The 21947-nt window shown below is 51.8% G+C and overlaps 1 protein-coding gene across 1 annotated transcript; it reads right to left on the bottom strand.

Moving 5' to 3' along the window:
* Positions 1-18957: 18957 nt before the first annotated feature.
* Positions 18958-19887, bottom strand: LOC148593883 (olfactory receptor 14J1-like). Its single transcript, XM_088529132.1, has one exon. The coding sequence runs from the start codon at positions 19885-19887 to the stop codon at positions 18958-18960; it is 930 nt and encodes a 309-aa protein (XP_088385258.1).
* Between the last annotated feature and the right edge of the window lie 2060 nt (positions 19888-21947).

Here is a 21947-nt window from a genome sequence, read left to right as displayed (position 1 = left end):
TTCCCAACTGTCTTTCACTTATGAGCGACTCATCCCAGCCTGGTGCCTGCGGGCAGTGCCCTGAGTCTTGGTGCTCCTTTATGAGGAGCTGCTCCTGGGCAGAGCTGTCTCTCTGCAGCGCCTGCCAGGTTGCCATGGGCTCCCACAGTCCCAGGAGCCAGGCCCAGCTCAGGAGCAGGGACCCAGCTGCAGATGGGACATTTTCTGTCCCCTGTGCAGCCTCCAGGCATTTCTGGGGCTCCAGGGCTGACAGTTCCTGCAAGGCAGCAAGGTCATCCCTGGCAAAGGTCCACTGATGTAAAGAGAGAGAGTCCATGGAACAAATCCAGCATGCAGCTGGCCTCATCAGAGGATGGTTGTCTAGGAGAGAGGACATGTCCTGCTGTTGAAGCCTCTGCTTCCATCCCATAAGAACTCAGAACACTTGCACAGGGGCAAGAAGGGAGTTAACACCCTCATGCTTCAGGAGGTGGTTTAGAGCAGTTCAGCAGTACAGCTAATGCCCATTGAGAAGCTCCAGGAGCGCAGTAGGATTCAGTTTGCTCTTGTGCACTCCACAAACTCAGAGGAGGATTCCCTTTGTCCAGCTGCTGGGATGCACGAAACGGCTGCCTGTATGGGAGCTGGTTTTCTGAGCTCCCACTGCAGTCACTGGGAGAAGTGAATCAGCCGTGCAGCACACTCGCCCCTTTGGACTTTTTCCAAGGGGGAGGCAGTCCACGTTGGACAGAGCTGCTCCAAGACAGGTGCAAATGTCCACTTGTTCTGACAGAGCAATGAGGAGATCCATGTCCATTGCAAAGAGCTTGCATGATTCTGTGCAGACACTTGATTTCATGCAAGGAAAACAGGTCTACTCGGCCGTGTCAGATGCCTGAGGTGTCCAGCAAAATCGCCACATTTGTAGCATATTTAAGAGGGAACCAACAGGAAAATCGGGTCTTTCTAATTAGTTGGCAACCACCTAGGACACCTGGGTTTCATACATGCTCCCCCAAAGTTGAGTGCCACCACTGCCTTCAGGAAAAGTCCCCCTTGGAGACAGATAACAGCTCCCCTCCTCTGGTTAGCCATGCTACTACTAATGCAGCCCCACAGGCATCTGGCATTATGCACATGACCCTGCACCACTGCCTCATATAGCATCCCTCGTAGCACCAAGGCCCTTCCCCTCAGCCCTGTCCTCAGTTCCTCAAGTTTCTATCTGTCCTGACAGACAAGGTTATATTCTTCCCCACACTGTGGTACTGCCAGGAGCTTTACTTGGTAGTGGGAGGCAGTATGAATAGCCAAAACAACCCAAAAAATCCCCAGTTTAGAGAATTTCAGACTGGACATAAGGATGAAGAAATGACACCTGAAGCCTTCCTGAAAGCCAGAGCAACCTTTAAACTCCTTGAAGTGCAAACCAGCAGATGGGTCAGAGTGAACAGAAAGCAACAGGGGGAGTCACAATACTGCGGGTCTACAATGGCCAACTCGTGGCCTGTAAAGATGGTGTTAGAAATTGTCAGTTTAAGCAGGACATGTGGGAATGGGAGAGCCACACAGCTCCTGGGGGTCCTGGGTCATGATGTCGGCCATGCTGCTTTTGGAGATCCCAGACCTGCCTGCGTTTCTCTACAAAAGTAGGGAAAAGGCCCTGATGCAAGACCCTAGAGAAGAGGGATTTTCCTGGCTGCTCAGAGCAACCCAAAGAAGGGCTTGGGGATGTCAAAGGAAACCCAACCCACCAACACCAAAAGCACTGGACCCTCCTGTACCCTTAAGATGGGAGCAGGAGCGGGCAAGGGAAATATCCACCTTCCAGACTTCCTCCATCAGGCCTTCAGCTCTGCAGCTTCTCATAGTTTCAGGGGAGCTCCCTAAACCAATACTTCCCATGACCCTAGTGCATCAAGCAGACTGAGCAGACACAGAGGAGACAGGAGAGGGAATGTGTAGAGACCCCCGGGTCCAGAATGGGCCTTCCTGTGCCAAAGACAGAATGCTAGAGGCTGAATAGGCAACCGAAAGAAAGGAGGAAAGGCGTGCTTTGCTTTTCAGTGTCTGGAATGCCACATATCTGAAAGCTTCAAGAGGGATGCAGTCTCCCTTCTTCAAGATTTACTCCAGGGCTGTGCAAACACTATGGAAAGAGGATGTTGGTTGTTGGAAGCTTCAGCAGTAGGGGAGCTGGGAGATGGTCATCTCACCGACTTGTGAACAAGTCCAAATTCAGCTCCTGAGGCACGGGAGTGCCTTACAGGCTCCATACAGGAGCCTGGACAGCAGGGATACAGTGTGTGGGCTTGTCCTGAGACAGGGTCCAGGGTCAAAAGTGTGGGAGATGCAGGATGCCAGGGCTCTACAGATCCCAAGGAGAGGCTGGTGCCAAGAACTATACTCAGGGGAGAAACACTACTTGGAGGTGTAATGGAAAATCCCAAAGCATAAGTAAGGTGTCAAAGAGAAATGGCTTTCCTCAGGGTCAGATGAAAGCAAGCTGGGCAAAATTCACAGGATCTGGAGAAACTTCCTCAGATTTTCTACTTGGCCTGACCCATGGTTTTGGAGCCTGTCAGGAACCAATGTCCCGTCTCAAGCGCTCTGGAGGGAAGACATATGTTAAGAATATGTTTGCTGTTTTCTGACATATCTCTATCTTATCACAGATCAAGAAACCTTCCTGAGGGCTTTCAAAGGCTCTACAGGCTCTTTGCTTTTCTCAGAAGAGTAGATTCCTTGAGGTTGCAGCAGGGGAGCCAGTGCCCTGCTGAAAGCAGGTCCCAGTAGGCAGGTCCTTGGGGCCTTTTCCAGTGAACTTTGGGAGATCTCTGAGGATGGAGATCTAAGAATCTCTCTGGATCCTGTGCCAGAGTTTGGTCATGCTCATAGACAAAAAGATTGGTTCTTAACATCTAAGAAGCGTTTCCCATTGTCCATTTCTTTTTTTCTCATTGTTGCCTCACATGCCATTTGTGTGACTCTACAAGAAAATCCAACTGCTCTGTGCCCTCCACAAGGGAGTTGTGCACAGCATGAAGATCCTCCTTGGACTTCTCTGGTCTACGCTGAACAAACCTTGCTCTCCCAGCATCTCCTTTTCTGCCCCACGCTCCAGCCCCTGACCATCTTCTCGTCCCTGTGCTGGTCTCCCTCTCACTTGTTAGTGCCTGTGCAGAACTGGAGAGACCAAATGGGGTCTGGTGTACAGGCATGGTCCCCACTGTGCCAAAAACAGAGGTAGAATGTGTCAGTGCCCCTCCTGGTTGTGTTCTCCCAAATACAAATCCAGATGATCATGCACTGGTCATGCACAAGGCCGTCCAAGGAGCTTCTTGATCATGCGCTGGCCATGGGGCTGCAGCTCCCGCCTTTCCTGCTCAGCCCCCCACCTGCCCACAAGACATTCTTTGCTACTGACCTTAGGCTGACCTCCACATCTCCCCCTTCCTTATTTAGTTTTTATTTGAGCGGTCATCACTTGATTGATTGATCATACAATTAACCATTCTACACATGATAACAGACAAAGTAGACAATTAACAGCAAGCAAAATACAATTAACCCAATAATCAAAAACTTTACAATTTGTGTTTTCCAAAGCCCAAACTGTCTTAACCAAGAAAATACTCCTATTAAACATGTTTGAAAGGGATTGTCTGTTGTTGACATGGCTAACGTTACCCATATGTTTCTTGGCTGTTTGGGACAAAGGCTGCACAGCTGCTGAGGAAAGCCAGGGTCGTACACATCGTGAAGGGACCCATCTTGGTTTCCCGTGTGTCAAAACAAAAGCATAACCCCTTCCCCAAGTTACTAAGTCTTTTGGACCTTCCCACTTCCCTGTAACTAGATCTTTTATGGTAACTTGGGATCTTGGCTGTAAATTTTCTGACCGTTTGCCAAAGTGTTGAGTAACTCAGTTCTCACCTGCTATGTTACGATTTAAAAAATTAAATACATATAAAGCTTGATCCAATTTTTCTTGGGGGCCACCTCTCTGAGCTCCCCCTCTCTGTTTAATGAACATATTTTTTAGGGTCTGGTGCGAGTGTTCAATAACTGCCTGCCCAGTAGGAGAATGAGGAACATCAAAGATATGTTGAACGCCCCATTGTTTAAGGAAGTCCTGGGTTTACATAGCACCATACACAGGCCCGTTGTCTGTTTTTATCATTTTTGGAACATCCATGACCGCAAAACATCTTAACCAGTGCTTACACACATCCCAACTTTTCTCCCCAGTATGTGACCATGCCTGAGTAATAAAGCAGGGATTGGCTCAGCGATTTAACAAAGTCCATAAATTTCACAATTGGGCCATCAGCAAAGGATTGGCAACCTCTCAAAGTGTAGCTCCCTCCAAGCGCTTCACCAGGCCTTCGACATTTAAGGAATCTGTTCCAACATTAAGATTTAGATTTGTAAATTTTTAAAAAGCCACGGTTGCAGCTACCAGCTCCACCAGCTGTGTGGAGCCTGGTACTTGAACCTCAGTTTGCCGCTCTGCGTCCGCTGACATTTTCCAGGCAATGGCAGCCTTTTTAGTTTGTCCTGATCCATCTGTGAAGACAGTAATACCTGAAAGGGGAGTTTGCTGCCAAAGACACCTTGCTAATAAGGGAATGTTAGGAAGTTCTGACCACAACCTATGCAGGGGATAGTGAATGTTCATCTGTCCTGCAAAGTCTGCTAAAGCCACCTGCATGATTAAATGTTCTGCTAATAACCATTGCAAATTTTCCTTGGTTGCAGGAAGATAAATGAATCTTGGATCGCTGCTGTTTAATATTCTTAAGCGCATTGTTGCTTTCTGAATTAACTGTGCATACTCTTCTGTTGCAGTGATAATTTCTTTTAGACTGTCCATGAGGTAAGAAGATCCACTCCAGCACTCGAAGTGGATCTGTCAATGACCCATACGGCACGTGAATAAGCGAGCTGGAGCTGGCTTGCTTCCGCCTCCCGGTCTTTGGGGCAGTTTTTCTTGAGATGGCCATTCTCTCCGCATTGAAAACACTTCCCTGCTTCTCACTTTTAAGGCAGGATTTGGTTTTTCTCAGTCAAATGCACCACCGACGCATACATGACCGGCATAGCTGTTAATATTTCTAAGTTCCCCTGCGGAACTGCCTCTGCTAAACATTTCCCAGCGAATCAACCCTCGATCCCCTTTTGTAACCTCGTTATGTGGGTCTGAGGGTGTAAATCATGTTCCTTCTCCGGGTCCCTGGGGTCTGGGTCGAACGGATGGTCGCACGGAGGATCAGCCGCCCCCCCATACGGTGGTGCTGATGGTGCTGCTGCACGTGGCTGATCGCTTTTGTCCCCCTGAAGATCCCAGGCCGTTTTTAAGGTGACCATGATCTGCCACCAGGTGCCCACATGTTTTACTGCAGCTGTATCACCATCCGCCATCGCCTCCTTAAGGCCCTTTCCGAGTTCATCCTACACCTCTCGCTGGAGTGTGCCTTCCTTCGGGAAAGTAGGTACCTTCTCCCGAATCCACTCTAGTAGAGTTACTAAATCCTTCCCGGAAACCTGCCGGTTCTCTTCATGCACCATGTGCTGCAGCGCGTCCAGGCTGCATTTCTGCCCTTGAGACATTCCGCCTCCCGTGGTTCCCAGGATGCTGTCCTCTAATTAGGCGATGGGTGCACACCGGAGTTCTTCCTGCTCCGTTCCTGGTTCGGCTGGGCTACACTGCCGGGTTTGGGCTTTGTGAGCTTCCCCTGTGTTCTTGCCCCAGCTTCGGGTGCCTTTTGCAGTGTCTGAATCAATCATGGTCTTCAGTGTTGTGAAACCGAAGACCTTTATTTAAGCACAATTTATAGAGCTTCTGACCCCAGAGACAGCCCCCGCCCTGCCTGGCAGCACATTAAGCCCCAAACCCAACCAACCCATCAACCAGATGATCACACGCTGATCACACGTGAGGCTGTCCAGTGAGCTACTTGATCATGTGCTGGCCAGGTGGCTGCAGCTCCCGCCTCTCCTGCTCAGTCCCCCATCTGCCGAGGGGACATTCTTTGCTACTGACCTTAGGCTGACCTCCACAGGTGGTGACTTGTCTGGGACCAGGGCACTGCTCTTCCCTAGACCCTCTCCTGGGAAAGCACTGCAGGAGCAAGCACACCCTGGAGAACAACCTTGTCCATGTTCCTGGGACCAATGACAGGGTCCCTTCTGTGTGAGAACGTGACATGCCAGCAGCAGGGCCATGGCTGCCCTTCGTACTCGGAGGTCCTTTCTGCCTGAGTAGCTGATAGACTCAAACTTGTGACTCTGAGGACACCTATTGCTCTGGATAGGCCAGAGGGGGCTCTTAGCTCCCACAGGCTGTTGTGATGTTACCTCAGTGTCCAGTGGAGACCAGGCAGAAAACGCCCATGGTTTGGATGTTGGTTGTGTTGGCCTTTCTGCCTTGGGACCTGGTAGGCCAGCAGCAGGTCCATGGCCTGAATGTTGTTAGTGAGGTCACTGCTGTGCCAGTCTCTGATAGGCCAGCAGCAGGGACATGGCCTGGATATTAATAGTGGGGTCACTGCTGTGCCTGATCCTGATAGGCCAAAAGCAGAGATATGGCTCTGATGGTGACAGTGAGGTCACATCCTTCACTGTAGACCTGATGCCATCAGGAAGCTCTGGGTTGCTGAGGTTTCTTGTGACATCATCTCTGTCCCTGCTGCTGATAGGCCAGAGCCAGCTGAAGGTTCCAGGGCACATTGTGAGGTCACTGCTGCCCCATGCGGGATTGTCCAGCAGCAGGACCAGCCCCAGCCAAGGGCCTGTGAGGTCCCCTCAGTGTGAGCAGCTGATCAGAGGATGGGACTGTGACGTGGACTGTGCGGACGCATCTGTCTGCAAGGAGGACAGGCCAGAAATGCGCTGGCTGTGCAGGGCTGTCCCCAGAGCGAGTCCTGGAGATGGAGAAGGAGCAGCAGGCGAATGGCTGCTCCTCGTCCATGGACGGGATCCCTGGAGCGCAGGAGCACACGAGGGAGGTGAGCGGTGGGGCTGGAGGGAGAGGTGGGCGGCAGCAGGGATGGGACCTGCACAGAGAGCACGAGGATGGTGGGGAAGGAGATCTGGGCCAAGATAGCCAGGCAGGAGCTTCTCCAGTGAGGGGACACGTATTCCTGGCCATGGGCATTTCCTCTCACACAAAGCAGCCCAACGGGTACTCTCTCCTGTAGCTGACACTGGTTCAGGAAGAACAAGGTGCCACTGAAGATGTCCATGGGCCTTGACAGCCTTTGATGCAGCCACCCAGAGGTCCTCATTAGCCCATTACCTGTTCATGTCATGTGGTGGGATAAAGAGTAGTTCAGGGGAGGAGAGCTAGAAGGGTTTGAGAGGGCAGGGCCTGGAGCAGAGACGTGGCAGGGCCGGGGTGCCTCCCATTTATGCAGCACCCTGGATGTAGACGGGATGGGCTTTCCCTACAGCCAGTGCTGGAATGTCTGTGTTTGGGTACAGGACAGAAACGCAGGATGCCCTGGGGCACTTGCCCAGCAATCACTCCAAGGGACATGGTTTTCCTGCAGGTGCCCTACTGTATCTGCTAGAGACGTGTGGTTGTGCTGGACACCCCAGACATCAGACAAGGCCCTGCCAGCACTTTTCTGTGACATCAAATCAGGACTCTGCATTGAATTACAAGAGCTGTTGGTTAATCCTGCAATCTTCCCATACCTCAGCTTCATGGGGAGTGTCGCTGTTGTCATAGTTGGCATCTGGGGTCATTTCAGATGGCCAAGACGGCCAGTTCCCCAACTCGTGCTGTAGGATCATGCAGGTCTCCTAGTAGCTCCGTCAGAGCAAGCAGACACAGGCACATGCCTTGGACCTCCTTAGTCTCTTCTGCTGTCACCAGGTGTTTTTGTGGGAACTGCTGACTCTCACCCTGCATCTCCAGTGACTGTGGTGGAGCTTTGACAAGGAGCTCGTGGGCAGATCTCTGTGCTCTGCTCACTTCAATTTTGGCAAGGGCAATCCCGCCATTGCTGTATTTGTGGAGTTTAGAGGAGGGATCCGAATACAACTTCAGGTCCAGGCCTAGACAGGTACTGCCCAGATTGATATTTCTGAATCAGCACCTGGACCATGTGTCAATTAACTCCTATTTGTCCACTCCTCGGTCTCCTGTCTAGTTAAGGGATGTGAAATGAGGCTTCCAGAGTGGGGTATTTCCAACTTTCATAGATAGTCATCCTTTGATGCAATAAATTGCCATGTTGGAATAATCTCTCTCCAATCATTAGCAAAGGACAACAGGTGATTATTTTAGTTTATTGAAGTGTGCTTTTCCCAGGAGGAGGGAGCACAAGGGACAGAGAAATTGGTGAGTTCAGCTGGGCCTCTGCTCCTGAGCAGGGCCAGGCTCCTGGGACGGAGGCAGCTCGTGGCAGCCTGGCAGCACTGCCCAGAGACAGCCGAGTGCAGGAGCAGCTCCTGTGCCAAGAGCAGCAGGGCTGCGGGCACTGCCTGCTGCTGCGGACAGGGGAGGAGAGAAGGCAGCGAGGGATGAATGGTGGTTTGGAGCAAGGGGAACAGAGCAGAACTCAGTGCATGGCAAAATCTTCAGAGCCGTTTGCATGGTGAGTGTCTGGCTGCAGGGCAATGCTGTTGAGCTTTCTGGAGGGGACTTCTGCTCCCAGTCCATGTCATTATGCACTGGGTTTTTAATAGTCTCTCTCCTGGATTATTGAGGGCAGAGCAGGCTGAGGAGATGCTGCAGGGCAGGCGTTCCCTGCCACTGTCACAGGGACAGAGCATCCTGCTTCCTTCTCGCAGGGACGTTGCAGGGCGGTGAAGGCAGGGAGTGCAGCCAGGTCTGTTCTTCAGAGCAGTGTCCCTGCGCCTGCTGTGTGCCCAGGGCAGTGACTCTGCAGCCTGCGAGGGGCAGCGCTCAGCCTGCCTGGGGAGCTCCCCATGGGCCTCCAGGGAGAAGCTCTGCGTGAGAGGAGAGACACCTGGCAGGGATTAATGCAGTGAGGGATTAAGAGGTCTGTGAGAAACCTCAGCAAGCCACTTCACCCCACCTTAGATTACAGACAGCATCACCATCATCATTGTGGCTTTGGAGGACTTTATGTGACCTAGTCGTTACAACCTGCAGCCACAGAGCCAGGAGGTTTCTGTAGGGCAGAGCTGAACACATGGAGGGTGATACGGGATCTGTGAGCCGTGGCAGGGACAAGACATAGGGACAGAGGAAGAGCTGCCGGCAGGGACAGCTCCAGGCAGCAGAAATGGGCAGGGAAGGGGCAGGAAGTGCAGGGCAGGCGCTGCCTCCTCTGCAGCCAGAACTCCATCCATATCCAGGAGCATCTCTCCTGCCACGGGCCCATTTCCTGCTGCCCCACCAAGGGGCTCAGCGTCACTGCTCTGTACTGTCACCATCTGCGAGGTGACATGCCCAGCTGCGTACGGTGAAGGCTCTCCAGGATATCTCTCTGTGCTTCTCCTTGCCTGCCTTGGCAGCAGCATCATGGTCTAGCTCCTTGTTTCCCCTCCTGTCCGGGATGCTCCAGTTCCTGCTCTCAGCTCTCTGGGGTTGGGTGTTTTCCGCTGCAGTTCAGGCGCTGATGTTGCAAGCTGTGGAACAGAGGGGTCTGCAGGGAAGGAGCTTTTCCATCCCCCTTCTGTCCTGTGCAGCTCCATGAAATGCAGTGCACAGGGCTGGAAAATGAGCTGTATCTCCCTTAAGGAGAGCCCATCCTCACTGCTAAGAGAGACCCGTGAGGAAGCTGCAGAGATGCTGAGGGTATGGAGGTGGTGGGGAGAATCTGTCTATGGGCAGCTGAAGAGAGCCCTGTGTGCTGTTGCCATAAGGGGAGTGAGAAGACCCTCTTCGGTGTATGGAGAAAGGGCGAGAAGTTGAAAATCTGCATTGTGAAATGGGACTCCTCTGCCCTCTGCAAGGTCTGGTCTCCTGTTAGGATAGTAGAGGAGTGTGATCATCCTGCAGCATAGAACAGCTGGGAAATAGTCTAAGAGACAAATGAGATGTCCTTAATCTGCACACAGCAACAGTGGAGGATTTCATCTCTGGACTCAGTAGAAATGCCAAAGAGGTCTATTTTGAGGAACACTCCCCAGGGGTGACAAGCACAGCTACAATCAAATAAAAAATATTGAACAATTCCATGAAACTCTGTTCCTCAAGCCACCCTCTTTATATTCGGGAGGGAAGCTGCTGAAGGGACTGTTGATGTCTTGAGTGGACTTCACCTGACAGAAATGGTGAATGGTCAAGCTCATCACCTCTGTTCCCTGATTCCCAGTGCTGCACAGCAGGACAGACTCCCTGGAGTCCAGCGGCTGAGGTCCCTGCTCCTGACAGCACACTCAGCCAGTGCAAAGCAGAACTCAAGCAAAGTACTGAGAAAAAGATCCTCTCAGTAAAGACAGAGGCAGTGTGAGAGTGCATGGGGGGAGGATGTATGAAAAATGAGAAACTAGATAGTTTTTCTTTTTCTTGAAAAGTTAATACTAACTTCTCAATGTCTTCTCTTTTTTGGACAGTCCCAAAGTCTGGGGGCAAAATGCCCAACAGCAGCTCTCCTGCTGACTTCCTCCTCCTGGCATTCACAGACACGCGGGAGCTGCAGCTCTTGCACTTCTCGCTCTTCCTGGCCATCTACCTGGCTGCCCTCCTGACCAACGGCCTCATCATCACAGCTGTAGCCTGCGACCACCGTCTCCACACCCCCATGTACTTCTTCCTCCTCCAGCTTTCCTTCCTTGACCTCGGTTTCATCTCCAGCACTGTCCCAAAAGCCATGGCCAATTCCCTGTGGGACACCAGGGCCATTTCCTACTCAGGATGTGCTGCACAGGTCTTTATGTTTGCCTTTCTCATGTCAGCAGAGTGTTCTCTCCTCACAGTCATGGCCTATGACCGCTACGTTGCCATCTGCAGACCCCTGCACTACGGGACCCTCCTGGGCAGCAGAGCTTGTGTCAGAATGGCAGCAGCTGCCTGGGCCAGTGGTTTCCTCAATGCTCTCCTGCACACTGGGAACACATTTTCCCTATCCCTCTGCCAAGGCAATGTGGTGGAGCAGTTCTTCTGTGAGATCCCCCAGATCCTCAAGATCTCCTGCTCAGACTCCTACCACAGAGAAGCTGGGATTATTGTGGTTAGTGCCTGTTTATTCTTTGGGTGTTTCACTTTCATTGTGCTGTCCTATGTGCAGATCCTCAGAGCTGTGCTGAGGATCCCGTCAGAGCAGGGCCGGCACAAAGCCTTTTCCATGTGCCTCCCGCACCTGGCCGTGGTCTGTATGGTTGTCAGCACTGGTCTGTTTGCCTACCTGAAGCCCCCCTCCATCTCCTCCCCAGCTCTGGATCTGGTGCTGGCTGTTCTGTACTCGGTGGTGCCTCCAGCAGTGAACCCCCTCATCTACAGCATGAGGAACAAGGAGCTCAAGGATGCCATTAGGAAAGTGATTTCATGCACCTTTTTAAGCAGTGGCAATTTTTCCATATCTCTCCACAATTGACTCTTTCTGTATCCCGTAACTGGATTGAGCATTGTTTCTTCATGTTATTTTTATTATGGCTTTTTTTAGTGATTATAAATGTTATGGTGTTGCTACACAACTACTTGTATTCATTCCCCTTTTTACGGTGTCTGCTCTGTCTCACCTGATACCCTCAATTGTGTCGAATGCTGGACAAGGACTGGATCCTTAACAGTATCTCTGTAATAAAGTAATTTCTATCAGTACCGTGCGTGAAAGCTGGGCTTTTCCTCCAAAGCTGGTGTCAAGAATAGGCCCAAGGACTTGCATCTCTCAAGGGCCTGCTGCACAGGATTCTCCACTGGTTCAGCAACACAGAGCTCAGGATCATGTAATGATCTTTCACAGACCAAGGGCTGGTTTGAGAATTCACCTATCAGAGTCCAAGAATAGTGGAGACACTGAATGGTCATGGATTTACACATGCACAGCTCTCCTACGTATTAAGGCACAGTGTCAGATGGCTGTTGTCATGGAGGGGAAGCTGGATGTGTCAGGAGAGCACAGAGATCCTCCTGGGACACCATATGCCTGGGATGGACTGTGAGTAGAGCCTCATAAAGGGAGAGGTCCTCAAAGATGGGGTTTCTTAGAGATAATGCACTGGGTATTCGCAGGCAAAAGAGGACTCTGCAGTCTCAGGAGAGGCAGGGAGGACCCAACTGCCAGGAGGAAGGGAGAACGGAGAGCCCTCTGGGTCACCATCTATCAAATATACCAGGGGCAGGATGTATAGGCACAACTGGACACAACGAGCACCCTTGGAAATGCTCTGCAGTCCAGGTGCCCTGGGCTGTGCAGTCATCTGCAGTCCCTCGGATGGATTAGAGGTTGTGATACCCATTTGGTTGGGTCTGACTCCTACCCCTGGTTACAGGCGTAGTGAAATGTCACCCTCAGCCACTTTATTCCCTCCTCTCCTCCCTCCATATCCTTCCCAGCTCTGGATCTCTCTGTACTGGCCATTCGGTACTCAGTGGTGCCTCCAGCACTGAACCCCCTTGTCTACAGCATGAGGAACAAGGAGCTCAAGGAGGCACTGAGGAAACTTCCTCAATGGGTACTATGTCAGTGCCAAAAACTGTCCTGTGTGCAGTCACTTGTCATTCCCATGTACCTGGCATGAAGCATGTGCTCTTCATTTATTTCTTTCTCAATGTTTACTCTTACCTTCCTGATAAAATAATAATAAATAATTATTTAAAATACAATACAACAATACAGCAGGAACAAAAGGTGGACTAGGGAAAATACGGGCCTGCTGCTAAATGGGCCAAGAGTCCTGGTGAGAGAGGACACAGAAAAGGCCACCTTTGCCACAGGCTTTAGCGCTAAGAGTGACCCTCAGGAATCCTAGGTCCTGGAGACCATGGAGAAATGGAGAAAGGAAGACTTTCCCTTGCTGGAGGAGGATCTGAGTAGGGCTCGCTTCAGCAAACTGGACACCCACAAAAACCATGGGCTCTGTCGGGACTCTCTTGCACTGTTCAGTGCCCATGTCTGACAGAGCTCCATGAACTGGAAGAAATCGAGTCCCTCCAGTTACACTGTTTGTGGCTCTGGCCCTTGGCAAGCGACCTTCACACATCAGAGACTCTCTGAGCACCACCTGATAGATGCAAAAAGGGGCTCACATTGGAATGCTGCATTTATGGCACTGCATCTCGCACTGCTTTCATGCCTCCTGATGGTTAGCTTGCTTCCCTTTACCCCTTCTCTGTTTGTCACAATGCACCATCACATGTGTCACAATCACATCTCAAAGTGCAGAAGTGGCAGTTTCTCCTCTGGTGTTATTCCTGTTTCACACCTCAGACCACTTCACCTGCCACCTGCATGGTAAAAGTGACAACTGGGAATAGAAGAAGCTGAGCACAAGGAAGGACCTTGCTCTACCTTGCTGGGTCTTGTTACAGGCATTGCCTGCTTCAGGCTGGGCTGCTGTTTTTGGGAGAGCAGCAAGAGAAGAGGCATGTTTGCCTTCTTTTAAAAGTCATCAGGCAATAATTTGCATCCTGCTTGTAACACACACTTGCTACTCATGGCCATAAGGGCTGGGGGCTTGGGGCATGCAAAGGAGCACGGTGAGAAAGAAGAGCACCGGCACAGCTCTGGGGCAGACGGGGTGATGGAAAGAACAAGACGCCACTGGAAAGAATGGTCTTATTTCACTATTAATATTAAGACAGTACAGAATGATACATTTAAAAAAATAAGCTTATTTCACACTGGTTTTAGCAACAGACAAAATAAGCAAGGTAATGCACCTTACCATTAGTATATTAGAATAGTGATTAAAAGATACATCACTATTTGCCTAAATATGTTACTGTCATACAGATCCGCAGTCACTGGGGAGTCCCTGTTGTGGCGAGGATTTGGAGAACCTTCCCGGCAACTGGGAGGTCTTACGTGGTGCATCCACCCGTGAGGTCTCCATAATCGTGGCAAGAGTGTCCATCTTTTATAGAGCCAAAGCAGCAAATCATGATAACTTGCATTTTGTTTGTGAGTGGTAACATCTGATGTGACATACTTGCCCTATCATGTGCGATGGGGATCTGGTCAGAGCCCAGGCCTCAGATGGGAGGGTTCCCTTCATGGTCAAAAACAACTACACGAGAGCTTAAAAAAGCTACAGTTTAACAAGCCTCCGTGCAAGCTGGCATGAGCAATTCTACAGGCGAGTGTTGTGCACTGCAAAGGCAGTGCCATATTCATCTCTAAGTCAACCCCGACTCGGGCCTGTCATTCAGGCCCTGGCACTTCAGTTCCTCACGTTCCACTCTGTCGTGACACACAATGTTATATTCGTCCCCACATTGTGGGGCTGCCAAGAGATTTCCTTGGTAGTGGGAAGCAGCATGAAAAGAGGAAAGAGGACAAAAATACAGCTTGGGAAGCTCAGATTGGGCAATAGGATGAAGAAATATCACTTGAAGGGTAGAGCAGTGGTGCTACAGGCACTCAGAGCGAGTCTATCACCACCTATGGCTTTGTGTTTCAAGAGACAGTCACTCAGGACGGAAAAGCCATCAAGGAAGGGAAGGAGAACCTCTTGTGAGAACTTGCTGAGGAAGCAGATTGGGTGTCTATAGTCTGCAGGGACACAGGAGCAGGTCTAGGATGACCCATGGTAGAGATGGCCAAGGGCACTGCCAAGGCCCCAACAGAATGGAGGTCTTTATCCTCTCGACTGTGGCTGTTGCGTCTGTCACCGAGGCCGATCAGGAATCATCAGGACTTCTTTGCCCCCTTTAACCTTCTGGGGACCCTGGGAGGTGTCATGTGTTTGTCCTGCACTCAGCATCGCACACCCTCACCCAAACACTGATGCCAGGGAGGATGTGGGCAACACATGCAGGAAGGGATCTCCCTTTCCAGGATTTCTCTGCCTGTGCTCTGCCATTTTCCTTGATAAAACACATCAAGGGTGTATTCAGCATCAGAGCCACCTGAGTATTTTCTCTACCTAACTATTACCAATAATTATATTTTTTAGCTTTAATCAGTCCCTGGTGAGTTGTTGTAGCTAATGGCCTCAGTGGGATCCATTAATGCCCTACAAAACTTTAGGGTTTACTTCTGACTTTGACTTCTTCAGTGATTAATCTCCTTTCAATAGCTGCAATTCATGGACTCAGCTCCAAGTACTGCATGGAGCTCATTAAAAAGCAAGAAGCCCCAATAAACCAGGACTCTCCCTGCTATTTCCTTCAACTGTCCATGGCTAATTGGAAAGGTGTGGGTAGTGTAGCTGAAAGCTGAAGACAACAATCATATACAAGTATTTCATCTTTTTAAAGTTTTCTATTATTATTCTAAAGAATAGCTGACAGCACGTCATCGAAATCATAGCCATCCAGAGTTACTCCTAATGAAATCAGCACATGTAGGAAAAGCAGTGTCCCAGAGATCAGGCACTATACGCACAGTCTTCCTCCGCACCTCCCCAGCCCTACCATTTCCCTCATCAGCCTCTCAGGAATTTAAATCACTCCTGTTGAAAGCTAGCCTTAGGCCACCTAAGTTTGCACTCAATGTTATAGCTCACCTTCCCCAATTCCCACCTGCTTTACCTAGACAACTGGCTGCCAACAGGCACAGGGGGATCTTTTAGTTACAAGGAAACAGAGTATAGTTTCATGGAAAATAATGACACTCTTTGAATGTATGCTATGTCCATACAATCTGTACATATAGTAAGGACTTGGCTAATGGGGGAGACTGCAGAAAGACAGAGCAAGCTTTAACCTCCCTAAAGGGCAAACGAGCCGCTGGGTCTCTGAGTGAACAGAGTATCAGGAGGAGTCACAATGTGTCCAGATAGTGCCCTAAAGGGGATGTTAGAAATTGTCACTTTAAACAGAACATGGGGGAATGGGAGATTTAGGTAGATGCACAGGAGACAGGGGAGAGAACGGGCCAAGATCCCCAGCATGAAGAGCTGGGCTCACAGCATCACTAATGAGTTGCCACAGACTGAATAAGCAACCCAAAGAAGTCCTTCCTTTGGCAGTGACTTGGAAAGCCATTTCCCTGACAGAACTCCAGGGAGATGGGGGTTTCTCTTCTTTAAGATGGTCCCCAGGACTCTGCAGAGGTGAGGAAGAGCAGGAAAGGAGGTTGCAGGGATATTCCCCAACTTCATCAGCTGCAGAGCAGGGAGCTGGTCACCTCACAAACTGCTGATGGAGTCAAATGAGATGGGGAATGATGAGTGAGATGGGGACTGCCGGATCAACACCTGCAGCTTAGACCCCGGTTCTTGTTCCCAGTGATCCTGCTGCTCTCCAACAAGGCTCCCAGCTTCAGGATCTCCTTCCCGGTGGGTCACACAGAAACTGTCACTGCAAAGACCCCTGTGGATCCCGGGCTGTGGCAGTAGCTGCTCAGGGCTGGAGGCTGCTGCAGGAGTCCTGCCGCTGCCACAGGAGTCCTACCTGAGGGTCCCACCTTGGTTGGGGACAACGTGGCAGCCAGGACTCCTGGGGCTGGGGCTGCCCTGAGCCCCAAGGCTCCCGTGGGGCAGCTCCAACCCTTGTGTGGGTGCTGAGGGCAGAAGGAGAGAATCCAGAGCAGGTTTCCCTGGCACTGGCTGCCCCTCTTCTCCCCCATGCCGGGGTGGGCAGTGCTGGCTGGGCCCAACACAGCAGCTCACACAGCCCCCCAGGCCCCCACACCAGCACCCCCAGCACCCCCAGCCCCGAGCTGGGCTCCCCTCCCTGCCCCGGCCCCGCACAGCCCCCAGCACAGCCAGGAGCCCCGCAGGGCCTCACAGCCAATGGCTGCGCTGGGCACGAGGAGGTCACTGCTGCTGCAGCCCCTGATAGGCCAGCTGCAGGGAGAGGGCGTGGCTGCTGCTTGGGAGGTCCCTGCTGCGGGCAGAGCTGATTGGGCAGCAGCAGGGCTGGCTCTGCCTGGTGACTGTGAGGTCACCGCTCCTGCAGTGCCTCTTTGGGCAGCAGCCGGGCCCTGCAGGGCTCTGCGCTGCTGAGATCATCTCCGCGGAGCAGCTGCTGAGCCCGGGCTGGGCTCCTGGCGGGGAAGGGCTGGGGAGGCCATTGCTGCCCTGGAGGGCAGGGCCAGAGAGCTGGGCGGGGCGGCGCTGTGACATCATGTCTTTGTGAGTGCCTGATTGGCCGGCAGCAGGCAGGCAGGCGTGGGCGGTGGGTGGGGGGTCTCTGTGGCGAGAGGAGCTGAGAGGGCAGCAGTGGTTCCTGTGTGGGGAAGGGCTTTGAGGAAGCTGCTGTCTCTGAAGGCCACAGGCAGCAGCAGGGATGTGGTGGGTTTGTCCATGTGAGGTCACCTCCATGTTCGCAGCTGCGTTTGGGGTTTAGGCTTTCGGGTTGTGATCAGTGGTGCAGAGCCTAGTTGGAGACCTGCAACTATTGGTATCAGGAGTCAGTCAAAACCTGTTCAGTTTATTAATCAGTGACCTGAAGGGGCAGAGTGCACCCTCAGCGAGTTTGCTGAGGATAGAAAACTGGGAGGAATGGCTGATAGCCCAGAGGTCTGTGCAGGCTTTAAGAGGAGCCTGGACAGCCTGGAGAGTTGCAGGTAGAGGAACCTCATGAAGTTCAACACGGGCAAGTGCAGGGTCTTGCAGCTAGGGAGGAATAACCCCATGCACCATGACAGGCTGGGGGTTGACCTGTTGGAGAGCAGCTCCACAAAAAGGGACCTGGGAATCGTGGTTGGCAACAAATTGAGCATGAGTCATCAGTGTGCCCTTGTGGCCTCTGATAATGGTGGCTGAGGTCTGACGGTACTCAGAGTGCTACCAAAGTACTGCAATGGCAGGAGATGTCTTTGGGTGGCCATTACCTACAGGCTGTGGTGTTTCACTGTGGCTGCAGGAATTGCCCTCCACTGCCCCTTCCCTGGGGGAACACAGTCACATGTTGGGCAGCCTGGCACAGGCAATGCAGAGACCATTGCCTGTCTGCAGTGGTCACTGAGAGATGAACCCTAGATTGAGGCTAACAGGTCACCCTGGAATGCTGAGGTCATCCCCTGGATCTCATGGAGTTCACAAGCAGAAGAGCAGGCCCATTTGTGGTTGCACACCCTTGGGCATATTTTTTGATTCCAGTTTCTAAAGAGAGGCCAGATTCAGGACCATCATAGGGCAGATCCCCTTTTATTATGGAAATGTTATTCTGGAGTCCAGCTGTGGCTTAAGGGAGCCCAAGGACTGATTCTGCCTGTCCTTCCAGGGTACGAGGGAAAACATGCCTCTGTACCAGGTTATGAGAGTTCCTTGGCCATATCTGCAGAATAAAGCATGGAAGGACAGCATGGAAATGGGGAGGACAACTCTAAATAGAGAAACTCCTGCTTCCCTCCTAGAATGTGTCTTCATGAAAGATGAACTGCCACAGGAAGGCTGCCTCTAGACTTTCCTTCAATTCACTCATGTTCAGTTTTGTGTGTTGGAGCTTTGCATGGAACCATTGAAACCTGTGGTGACGCTTGGTTGCCATTTCTGTCATATTAGAGAGATTTGAGATCACACTCTAACCATAGGCATGAGAGCTGAGATCTCCTAAACAACACTGGACCCCTGGTCTCAGCCCACCTGCCCTTGTCCCGCCGTGACTCTGTACCCCAGAGGTCCCTTGGTGTCAGTGCTGGAAAAGACGCTGCAGAGGGAAACTCTATTCCCTGCACTGGGCACATCCAAGGGAGCTCAAAGAAGCAGCTCAGAGAATCCCCCCTCTCTGCTAGTGAAGGGGGAAGCCTGGCTTCCTGCTTTATCATGGTTTATGTTTAAGGGTTAAAGGAGAGATTCCTGTGCAGACGTGACAAAAAACAGGTATCTTTATTTTATTATTTATTATTTCAAGATGGATGTAAAAGAGAGAAGTAAAAATGGAAGAAATGGATCAAATACAGCCTTGATGGCGGATATCCTGGTGAGTGAATGAAACAGTTGTTATCATTGACCTTGCACCCACTGGATGAGTTTCCTCAGTGCCTCCTTGAGCTCCTTGTTCCTCATGCTGTAGATGAGGGGATTCAGGGCTGGAGGCACCACCGAGTACAGAATGGACACAACCATGTCTAGAAGTGGGGAGGAGATGGAGGGGGGCTTCAGGTGGGCAAACAATATAGTACTGACAAACAGGGACACAACGGCCAGGTGTGGGAGGCACATGGAAAAGGCTTTGTGCCGGCCCTGCTCAGAGGGGATCCTCAGCACAGCTCTGAAGATCTGCACATAGGACACCACAATGAAAATGAAACACCCAAAGAGTAAAGAGGTACTAACAACAAGAAGCCCAACTTCCCTGACGTAGGAGAGTGAGCAGGAGAGCTTGAGGATCTGGGGGATCTCACAGAAGAACTGCTCCACCACATTCCCTTGGCAAAGTGGCAAGGTAAATGTGTTCCCAGTGTGCAGGAGAGCATTGAGGAAACCACTGGCCCAGGCAGCTGCGGCCATTCTGACACAAGCCCTGATGCCCAGGAGGGTCCCATAGTGCAGAGGTCTGCAGATGGCAATGTAGCGGTCATAGGCCATGACTGTGAGGAGAGAAAACTCTGCTGAAAATAAGAATGCTAGCAGGAAGACCTGGGTAGCACATCCCGAGTAGGAAATGATCCTGTTGTTCCTCAGGGAATTGGCCATTGATTTGGGGAGAATGGTGGAGATGCAGCCAAGGTCGAGGAGGGAGAGGTTGAGGAGGAAGAAGTACATGGGGGTGTGGAGGCGGTGGTCACAGGCTACAGCTGTGATGATGAGGCCGTTGGCCAGGAGGGCAGCCAGGTAGATGGCCAGGAAGAGCGAGAAGTGCAAGAGCTGCAGCTCCCGCGTGTCTGCAAATGCCAGGAGGAGGAACTCATTGAGGGAGCTGCTGTTGGACATTTGCTCTCTCCAGTCATGTGGGACTGTCTAAAGAATAGAAGATATGGAGAAATTAAGATAAACTTTTGAAGATGAAAGCCCTGAAGTCATTCAGTTGTCCCATACCATCCTCCATAACCTCAGTTTAGTAAGAGTATCTTAGTGCAGTTTATCTTGTTTATTTATTAGTCTTGTTCCCATCTATCTTGTACTCATGTCTCCTTGAGCTAGAGAATCATTATGCTGCCCTCAAAGGAGACCAGGCTCTGCTGAGACCAGAGCTGTGCAGTTTCAAAATGCCAATCTCCAAATTTCTCACCCTTCCTCCACACACCTAAGGGAGGTCTCCACAATCTCCTTCTAGCCAGAGATACACAGGGCTCATTTCAGCTGCTCATGGACAGCCTCCCACCACCACCTCCATACCCCCACCTTCTCTGCAGCTCCCTAACACATCGCTCAGATATCACAGAATGGCCATGAGACAGCAGAGCCTTTCTGGAGGGAAGGGGTCAGCCTGGAAGGACACCACAGGGAAACAGCAAAAGGAGCGTTAGCACTGAAGACAGGCTCTCCTTAAGGGAGAGTCAGTGCAATGCCTAGGCTCACAGGCGGCATTTCCAGGAGCTCCACGGGACAAAAGGGGGCGTGTGAAACCTCACTCCCATGCAGACCCCTCTGTCACACAACTTGTAGCATCAGTGTCTGAACTGCAGCTGAAAACATCCAGCTGCAGAAAGCTGAGAGCAAGAACAGGAAAAGCATGGACGGGAGGGGAAACAAGGAGCAACACCATCAATGTGCTGCCAAGGGAGGCAAGGAGAGGGACAGAGAGGCCTTCTGGAAAACTTTCACTTTACTGTCTGGGTATGTCACCTCTCTGAGGGGGACGTCGCAGGGCAGTCCCTCTTAGCCCTTTGGTGGGGCGGCAGGCAATGACCTGTGGCAGGAGAGCTGCCCCTCTCCTCTGCTGCAGGTCTGGCTGCAGAGGAGGCGGCTCCTGCCCTGCACCTCCTGCCCCTTCCCTGCCCATCTCTGCTGCCTGCAGCTGTCCCTGCCACCAGCTCTTCCTCTATCCCAGTGCCCTGTCCCTGCCATTGCTCACAGATCCCATATCGTATCACCCTCTGTGTGCTCAGTTCTGCCCTACAGAAACATCTGGGCCATGTCCACGGGCAGCTCTGCAGTTGCAGATCCTGAGGAGTTGGTCACATGAGGTCCTATGAGTCCACAAAGATGATATGGATGTTACCTGTAGGCTAAGGTGGGCATGAAGCAGCTTGCTGAGGCTTCTCACAGACCTATTGATCTCTAGGCATGAAGATCTAGGACTCCCAGTTCCCTGCCAAAACAGAAGACTTGTTCCTTCATTCCCCCTGCAATATTAAGGAGGCTGAAAGAGCAGAGAGAGGAAGGAAAGCTCCTTCCCTTCCAAGTGGCCCTTCTGATCTTGCTCCTGTAAAGGACCCCTCGCACATGCCCTGTGTATGAGCTGGAGCTGTGAGCAGACTTCACCCTGCAGCAGCCTCTTAGCAGCAGAATGAACCTGCCCTCACGGGTGTCTGTCTCCCCACGCAGTGCTTCCCCGCAGCGCTGTGGGGAGCACCCTGGGCAGTGCTGCCCCTCGCAGGCTGCAGAGTCACTGTCCCGGGCACACAGCACCCTGGGCCTGAGGGATGCTGCTCTCAATCACAGCCCGTGCAGAGCTGGGTGCAGAGCGCAGCTTCACACCCCAGTGTCTTCCCTGCGAGAAGGGAGCAGGATGCCCTGCCCCTGTGAGTGTGTGGCAGGGAATCCCTGCCCTGAAGCATCTCCTCCTCCTGCCATGTCCTGGATACTCCAGGAGAGAGACCTTTAAAATCTCGATCCATAAGTACATGCATTGAGTTCAGAAGAGACCTCCAGGAACATCAGCAGATTTGCCTCGCTCACCGTGTCAAGGGCTGGAGAGGTTTCTCCCACAACAAGCTCTCCTCTCTCCTTCACACTGCTGTTCCCCTCTCGCTGCCTTCTCTCCTCCCCTGTCCGCAGCAGCAGGCAGTGCCCTGCACACAGGAGCACAGGAGCACAGGAGCACAGGA

The sequence above is a fragment of the Tinamus guttatus genome, unplaced genomic scaffold (assembly GCF_059628265.1).
Source record: "Tinamus guttatus ecotype Peru unplaced genomic scaffold, ASM5962826v1 Tinamus_guttatus_pri_ptg000324l, whole genome shotgun sequence".
Classification (NCBI taxonomy): Eukaryota; Metazoa; Chordata; class Aves; order Tinamiformes; family Tinamidae; genus Tinamus; species Tinamus guttatus.
This window is presented reverse-complemented; position numbering and strand designations above follow the sequence as displayed.